General features: G+C 43.1%; 1 protein-coding gene across 1 annotated transcript in view; it reads right to left on the bottom strand.

Annotated features, from left to right (window-relative positions):
* Nucleotides 1-2,711, bottom strand: part of Mrpl20 (mitochondrial ribosomal protein L20) — a 5,089-nt gene extending 2,378 nt beyond the window's left edge. Inside the window, exons 1-3 of the mRNA XM_021201232.2 lie at nt 2,587-2,711; nt 2,391-2,501; nt 3-65 (exon numbers count right to left, since the gene is read on the bottom strand). Of these exons, the coding sequence (XP_021056891.1) occupies nt 3-65; nt 2,391-2,501; nt 2,587-2,673 (261 nt within the window). The 5' untranslated portion in view covers nt 2,674-2,711. The remainder of the gene's footprint in view (nt 1-2; nt 66-2,390; nt 2,502-2,586) is intronic.
* Nucleotides 2,712-9,210: the final 6,499 nt, after the last annotated feature.

Raw genomic sequence — 9,210 nt, 5'->3', positions numbered from 1 at the left:
ACAATGAATGCTGGGTACTGTAAGCCATGTTCCTGGGAGGCAGCTGTAATTCGATTAATCCAGAGCTAGAATTAAAACATTGAAATGTTTAGTACAGAGTCTCTCTCTCTCTCTCTCTCTCTCTCTCTCTCTCTCTCTCTCTCTCTCTCTCTCTCTCTCTCTTTGAAACTAGGTTTTACTATGCATCCCTGGCTTTTCAGGAACACACTATGTAAACCAGGCTGGCCTCAAACTCACAAAAATCTGCCTGCCTCTGCCTCTCTAGTGCTAAGAGTAAAGATCTGTACCACTTACACCTGACTCTAGGATGGTTTGATATTCATTTCTGAATGTTGTATTTGTATCTTGTTTACAGCAAAGGTTCTGACTGCACTAAAACATGCAAAGCAGAAAAGATGTTTCTTCTCAGGAAACAAGCTTATAGGAAAAACAACACCAAAGGTTGATATAATTCATACAGACAAGCCCTACTATGAATCACAAGCAGGCAGCACTCCAGGAGTTACAGCTAGCCCAGGTTACATATTGAGATACTGTCTCAAAAAAGCAAAGCAGGCAACCAGTCTTAGTGGTAGAATCCTCTAGTCCTAGCACTCAGGAGGCAGAAGGCAGATCTCTGTGAGTTAGAGGTCAACCTGGTATACATAACAAGTCCCAGGATAGCCAGAGATACACAGTTTAAGATCCTGTCTCAAGAATACAATGCAACACAACACAAAGCAAAACACAAAAGTAAAGCAAAGAGTTCCTTTAAAAATGACAAGCAAGTTAGGGTGATACTGCATGCCTGAAATCCTAGCACTTAGGAGGAAGGCCATGTTTAAGGCCAGCCTGGCCTGCCCAGTAAGGTTCAGGGCAGGCAGGGCTGTATAGTGAGATTCTATCTCAGAAGCAATCAAACAAACAAACAAATAAGTAAGACAGGCAGGCAGGGGAAGCCAGGCCTGGTGGGGTAGCTCTGTAATGCTATCCAGCCCCAGTACAGCTGAGGCATGACCACAAGCCTGGGCAATAGCATGAGTTCAAGTCCAGCCTCAGAATTTTTTTTAAAGATTAATTTATTTATTTTATGTATATGAGTCACCACGTGGTTGCTGGGAATTGAACTCAGGACCTCTGGAAGAGCATCAGTGCACTTAACCTCTGAGCCATCTCTCTAGCCCAAACTTCAGAACTTAAAAGTGTTCTGTGACTTCTGATTTCCCTAAAGCTTGGAGGCCAGGCACCCTAGCAAATTCAACTCTATGAAGGGAGAAAGGGTTCTTGGATCATCTGGCTCGATTGGATTAGTAGAGTCTGTGCTAAACACTGACAAACACCTTAACATCTGCATGTAAAGGCACAGACAAATCTAGAAGAATGAATCTAAGTGGCCCTTGCCAGAAGAGGAGCAATTGTGGATTTCTTCAGTATAACTTGTATGTGCCTCTGTTCTTACACATTAGATATTAGTAGGTTTTGTTTTTGCTTTGAGCTTTTTGGAGGGGTGGGAGGCTCTTTTAAGCATTCTTTACAAAGGTACAGCAGTCCCTAAAGCTCCTGTATTAGAATCTCTGAAAGTTTGTCAACACAAATTGTTGGGCTCTCCTTCTAGAGCCTGACTCAACACATTCCGAGTAGGTCCTTTAAAGTAAGTGTGCATTTTCTAAAAAATCTCAGGGTGACCAGGACTGATCCAGGCCCTCATCAATGGCAACAAATGTTCACTTCCCGTAAATGGACGTTCCCATGTGCTCACAACACTACTGGACTCTTTGGGCCGGAACAAATCACTAGGTCCCTAGGCAGGACCACTCTACCTCAAAGGCCTGTGCAGCTGAGAACAGAACAGAAACCCATAACAACACTGTCCACACAGTGAACATAACGATCATGCTGTACCCACATTCAGGTTACGGAGTCCTGATTTTGTTTGTTTTGTTTTGTTTAATTTGTGTATATTTGGATATGTCCTGTAAGGATGTGTGTGGGTGGGTGCACGTGGAGACCAAAATGAGTCAAATCTCTTGGAGCTAGAAGTATAGACAGTTTTGAGTTGCTATAGAAGACCAGCATGTCCTCTTATCTGTTGAGCCTTTAGGGAACACTTTCTTATTGTCAAGGTCAGAAATGACATTTCTTATGGCCCTGTTGACTTAGCTCGTAAGTACTTACAAGAAGTATAAACCAGCGCACAAGTACAGCTTTCACAAATGACAAAAAACCACTTTTGTCCAAAGATGTAAAGGGAATTGCTCAGGGATGAAAGTCAACGTCCTGTGGCTACAGAAGGCCAAGCTCCCTGGGCATGGAGGGCTGAGCTCCCGAAGCCGGTTTGGAAGAGAGCCTAGCTCTGGGGAGATGAAGGACAAGCTGGGGTTTGGGGTCGGGCTGCCAGAGGCGGCGCTTACGGTCCTCAGGTTCCGCTTCTTAAGTCTGCGGGACTTCGTACACTTAACGAAGGCTCTGGTCACCGCCTTGACGGCCAGCCGGTAGCAGCGATTCTTCCTTCCCCGAAAATGCTGGATGAAGAAAAGGGAAGAAGGGTGTCGGGATGGGAGCGCGGCACTTGCCCCCCGCCCCCAGGACCCCGACACGCGCACTCACCCGAGCGTGTTTCAGCACCTCCTGAACCCGCCAAAAGCGATCAGTGAGCCGGTTCCGCAGCCAGAGCCGTGTCGTAAGGAAGACCATGATGGGCTCCCGAATCCCGACCCGCTGCCATAAGCGCTTCCGGGTCAACGGTTAGAAAGGCCAGCCCTGCCGGATGTGTGCGAGCACTGTCTTCCGGGACGCCTCTAGACTCGCTCCCAGAGTTCCGTTGTGCCAGACAGTCCGCACGCGGGTGAATGGTTAAAGCTGATATAAACTGGAGGGGCCACGGCGGCGGGGATGATGAGCAGTCCCGGACGGAAGTCAGATCTACAGAAACCACCAAAGAACCCTCGGTGGTCCGCTCTTCTGTGGGCATCAATTGACCCTAAATGAAAGTAACAAATTAAATCAAGTAAACCCATTCTAAAGACAGCTAGTCTGAGTCACAGGCTCAAATGAACAAAGGTATCTACTGTCCTGAAGATGTATCCTGGGGATGAAGCCCAACCTCCCGCAGGGACAGAGGCCAAGTTCCAGGGGATGGAGGGCTGAGCTCCTGGAGCTGTGGGAGATACAAGCTCTACAGAGATGAAGGCAAAGCTGACAGTCTGAGTGGGACTCACAGTCAACAGCAGAATTGGGGCTGGAGAGATGGCTCAGCAGTTACCACATGGTGGCTCACAACCATCCATATTTAGATCTGATGCCCTTTTCTGGAGTGTATGAAGACAGCTACAATGTACTTACATATAATAAATAAATAAATAAATAAATAAATAAATAAATCTTTTAAAAAAGAAAGAAAGAGCAGCAGAATTTAGCTTATTCACCAGCTTTACTCAAAGTAAAGGTCTGAGTAAGAAGTTGACTAGCAAGCCAGAGGGTGGTGGCACATGCCTTCGATCCACTAAGGAGGCAGAGGGAGATGGAGCTCTTGCGTTCAAGGCCAGCCTGGTCTACAGAATGAGTTCCAGAACAGCCAGGGCTGCACAGAGAAACCCTGTCTCAAAACCCCCCCCCCCCAAAAAAAAAACAAAACAAAAGTTATCTACAGGAGCTTCAGAGAAGGCTCAACAGTTGAGAACACTGTTCACAGCTACAGTCTAAATGATTTGACACTTCTTTCCGGCCTCCTCAGCCAACTTGCACACATGAGGTACACAGATAGTCATGCCCTGTACATGGGATGAAAAAAAAAATCTTATGCCATGGTGGTAAAAGCCTTTAATCCGTCGGGTATGGTGGCGCACGCCTTTAATCCCAGCACTCAGGAGGCAGAGGCAGGCAGATTTCTGAGTTTGAGGCTAGCCTGGTCTACAGAGTGAGTCCCAGGACAGCCAGGGCTACATAGAGAAACCCTGTCTCGAAAAACCAAAAAAAAAAAAAAAAAGCTAAAACAAACAAAAAAATGCATGTATATTCCTGTGGAGAGAGGAGAGAAGTGGGAGGAGAGAAAAGGGTCAGAGACAGCAAATAGAAGCCAAACAGTCCCTTTTATAGCAAGCCAGGCCAGCCTAGAAGGTAGGGTAGAAGGAATGATAGCTAACACAGGTGGTGGTGGCAGAGACTCACACCTTTAACCCCAGCACTTGGGAGGGAGGCAGAGGCAGGCGAATTTCTCAGTTCGAGGCCAGCCTGGTCTACAGAGTGAGTTCCAGGACAGCCAGGGCTACACAGAGAAACCCTGTCCTGAAAAAAAAAAAAAAGACAGTGATGCTAGGTCCCTGTCTGTAAGCGTAGCAGAGTATCATTAGCAGTGTCAGGGGTGGGCTCTCTCACATGGATGGGGTACATTTCAAGTTGGGGCAGGCATTACTTGGCTGTTCTCTCAATCTCTGCTCCATCTTTATCCCTACACATCTTGTAAGCAGGACAAATTTTGGACTGAAGGTTTTTGTGGGTGGGTTGATGTCCCACTCCTTCCTCTGGAAGTCTTGCCTGGCTACAGGAGGTGGCCACTTCAGTGTCTATATACCACTCAGGAATACACACATATACATATACAAAATACATATATATATATATATATATATATATATATATATATATATATATATATATGAAATAATCAGGTCTGATGGCAGAGGCCTTTACGTTCAGTACTCAGAAGGTAGATGCAGGCAAATCTCTGTGCATTGGAGGCCAACTTGGTCTGCGTGATTAGTTCTAGGCCACCTATGGAGACACACTGAACTCCTGAAAATAAAGAAATAAACAAGCTGGGTGGTGGTGGCACACACCTTTAATCCCAGCACTCGGGAGGCAGAGGCAGGCAGATTTCTGAGTTCCAGGCCAGCCTGGTCTACAGAGTGAATTCCAGGACAGCCAGGGCTATGCAGAGAAACCCTGTCTCGAAAAACCAAAAAGAAAAAAGAAAAAAAAAGAAATAAACAATTGATAAAAACAAATATCTGTATGACATATTATCAACAAGTTTGATTTGTAGGCTTATTTCATATACTTTTATGCCTATAAGTGAAACTGGAAGTAATAACAATGTTATACAGGAGCTACTAAACGTGTTTAGAAAATATCAAGCTGCATAAAGTAGAATTTAGCTAACAGAATGCTCAAGGATGAGTAGCATACTAACAAGAGAATATAGAAACTGTAGAAAGGAAAAAAATTGTACTTATAACATAATTAAAATTTATGTTTACTGGGCCTGGAGATATGGTGCAGTAGTTAAAGAGCACTTGTTCTTGCAGAAGACACATGTTCAACTACCAGCATCCATATGGTGGCTCATAAACATCCACAACTCCAGTTCCAAGGATCCAACACCCTCTTCCAGTCTCCAGGGCACTGTACACAAATGGTGCACAGCCGTACATCCACACACAAAATATTTTTTGAAAAACATTAACTTTACTGTAGTGAGAATTCTAGAATTTTGTGTATCTTTGGGCTTTTCTACCAGCATCCAAGTTCCCCAAAATGATGACCCTGAGACTCTTATATATGAATAAATGCCTAGGCCAATAGCTTTGGCGCCTTTCCACTACCTCATAACTCAATTATCCCATTTAACTAATTTAAGTTGTGCCATGTGCCCAGTTACCTTTCCCTTCAGTTTCATGTGACCATCTTCCTCAGAGTTCAGGGTGAATGTTCCCCATGCCTGACTCTATCCCAGAATCCCATCTCTGTATCAGAACTTCCACCTCCCTATTTCCTGCCTAATCTGATAGGCCAACAGCATTTTAATGACAGGCAATGCTCCCATACATTGCACACGAATTTCTCTGCACAATTTTGGTTTCTTTAAAAACACATAAATATTATATGAATGTGATTTTGTTTTAATACCGGGTGTGGGGTTAAGGGGCTGCTTTGGACTGTCTGCAGCAACTGATTTGCCTGGTGCTCTAGCAGAGGCATGGTTTTGCCACCTGCAGATAGTTTCTGTAATTGTGTAACATTTGAAATTCTGGGAACTTTTCAGAGGGTGTATAAATGCTAGGGCTCCTAGAGGCAGGGTTGGTGGTGGTCATTGTGGTTTGTTAGTAGTCATGCTCAAGAAACAAGAAAAAAATAGATTCAGGGATCTCTTTCTCTCTCTCCTTCTTTCTCTCCTATCTACTGATAGAGGGTAAAACCAGGGGGGATTAAAGGGTGGGAAAAAGAAGAAACTACAAAGAAGCAAAGGTCAGCTACACTTTATAGAGATGAGCAATGGTGGTGTATGCCTTTAATCCCAGGGCTTGGGGAGCAGAAGCAAATGAATCTCCAAATTCCAGGCCAGCCTGGTCTACAGGATGAGTTCCAGGATAGCTAAGGTTGTTTTGAAAGACCCAAAACCAAAGGAGGAAAAAGGCTTTATTGCAAATATGTTTCCATTAAGATTTGTTCACTAGCAGGGTTGGAGAGATGAATCTGTAGTACTTTCTGCTCTTCCAGAGGATCTAGGTTTGCCAGGGGCCAGTCCCAGCAAGGGTTTTTTCTTTTTTGTTTCTTCTTGATGCAGCAAAGGGAGAAGAGCATCGGTGGAGGGTAGACTTGATCTTAGGAGATATGGGGGTGGGGGTGGGGTAAGACTTCGTCTTATGAGATATTTAGGGTTGCTGTATAATTATAAAAAGTTTACTTATCTAAGTCTAAGTTACTATGCTACTATATCTGATTAACTTATCTAAGACTGAGTTACTATGCTATTGTAGCTGACCTGCCTTCTGTGTTCCTCTGAGGCCAGAGACTGCAGTTTCAGGCACTTAGCACCTCATCCTAAACAGCAGGAGATTAAGTAAAGGATTAATTGCTAGAGCTTTCCTCTATTGTCCAGATGCCTCTTGCTTATCTAGGGCTAGGGGGATGTTTGGGGCAATAAACTTCTATTAAAGGAGAAGAGAATAACACTCACAGAAGGAAAAACTTTTACATAAGCAAATATGCATAATCTCACATAAGTTCATATACAGATTCATGCATGCTATTTTACACATTTTCATTTAAACCCAGTTGGGCCCAGCTTGTATGCATTCTCACACATACTTACACACACACATGCATACATTCTCACAATTATATACACACACACACACACATCCATACTTATATATGCATATGGAGCAAAAGATCGAGCACTAGTGCAGAAAGAACTCACTCATTCTGGATGAAAAATGAGCTCCAATCTTTATTGCATAGAGAAAGAAAAGGCTTTCACCATTTTAATGCTAAATGAATTAAACCCATGTTTGTAAGAAAAAAAGCTTTGTTCCTTTTAATAAGACTAAGCCTGCCTTGTCCTTACCATGGGACCTGTTCTGTCCCACGGTAAGGAGAAGCCTGCCTGCTCCTTCTGCTCTCTGCAATTTCTTTTTTGCTCTTTCCCATTTCTGCATTTTGCACATTGCTCTCTTAGTAGTTTATGTCGTCTGTAGTTTATAAGTTACTCCACTCTGCATTCTCCTTCTAAGTTTGCTCTCTCCTCCTGCTCTGATGTCACAATAATGCTCTCTCAGTGCCTTTTCTCATGATGCTGTGCCTATACTTTTAAGTTCTTCTTGAGTTCAGTTCTGTCTAAAAAGTGTTCTGTCTAAAAACTTCTCCTCAGCTCTGTTCCTTTCTCAGCTCAGTTCTTCTCACCTCCATTCCTCTCACCTCAGTCCTGACTCTTCTCTTTGTCCTCAGCACTTAAACATCTTTCAGAATACATGATCACATATTAAAGGGTTGGTCAAAACTTCACATATGGCCGGGCAGTGGTGGTGCACACCTTTGATCTCAGGACTTGGGAGGCAGAGGCAGGCAGATTTCTGAGTTCGAGGCCATCCTGGTCTACAAAGTGAATTCCAGGACAGCCAGGACTACACAGAGAAACCCTGTCTCAAAAAAAAAAAAAGGTTCACATATAAAATCAAATCATAAATTGAAATAGAAGTTTACAACAGAGAATGTTTACATGCATATCCATTAGGAGTAATTATCTAGCTAAACATCCATCACCTGTCTAAGCTCCACAGGTTCACTGAAGGTTTAAAACTATAACTAAGTTATTAGTGAAGTTTTGTATAGATAAACCCAGTCAATATTTTTTCTGGCCTAGCACTTATAATAAATCGTTAGTTCCTTTTTTATGACATTTGGTTCATTGTTTTACAACCTCTTAGAATTTGCTCTGAGTAGGAGAAAGTCTGGTTACTAAGAACAATTAATTGGTGATACATGGGAGACTGACAAGAGTTCTCATTGAAGATTTGACTATCAGAAATGAACCTAATTGCAGTCACCTTATAAAAGAGCTTAATAATCACAGATATAATTTTAGGAATTCTTATAGGATCATCACTAAGACTTAAGTCATCTATTTGTCTATATAGCATCACTACAAGACAGTACATCTTAATGGATCTTCAGAGATCTGCTCCAAAGGGGTGTGCTATTACTTAGTGATTTCTATATATGTTTAATAATAACAGGAAAAGCATATTAATAATAGGAGTCTTTCCTAAAATGAGTCCCTTACAGCCTTCCTTATATAATAATCTGAAGCAGGCCATTTCAGGATGATCACCTGCTAGTTATCAGCTTGTCCCATTATGGCTCCTGACATAACTTCAATTCCCGGACCCCATCCACATGACTGCTCACAACTGTCTTTAGTTAGCTCTAGTTCTAGGGAATTCAATGCCCTTTTCTGACCTAAGTGGTTCCTGAAAGCACTAACTATACAGATATACATACATGCAGGCAAAATACCCATACACATAAAACAGTAAAATAAAAATAATTTTGTTAAAAACAAAGATTTGTTGACTAAGATTAGCAGCAATTGGTTGCTATTCCCATAACAAAATGAGACAGCCTTGACTCACAGCTGCCCATTTGGCCCATTCCCGCATCAAATAGCATGGCTTTGTGGGACAGTTCAAAGGGACATAACTGGATAAGGGCCATCATTAAGTCCTGGTTCTCTTATCCAGAAGATCATAATTCTGCTAGACAGGAAAGATGACCTAGTTAACAATTGTCTGGGAAAAGAAGCCTGGTCTGTCTAGACATAACTATGATAATAGTTTTACATTATAAATCTCTCTACTGAGCCGGGCCTGGTGGCGCAGGCCTTTAATCCCAGCACTCGGGAGGCAGAGGCAGGCGGATTTCTGAGTTCGAGGCCAGCCTGGTCTACCAAGTGAG

The sequence above is a fragment of the Mus pahari genome, chromosome 6 (genome assembly GCF_900095145.1).
Source record: "Mus pahari chromosome 6, PAHARI_EIJ_v1.1, whole genome shotgun sequence".
Taxonomy (NCBI): domain Eukaryota; kingdom Metazoa; phylum Chordata; class Mammalia; order Rodentia; family Muridae; genus Mus; species Mus pahari.
The sequence above is the reverse complement of the archived record's forward strand: the minus strand, read 5'-3'. Positions and strand labels throughout refer to the sequence as shown.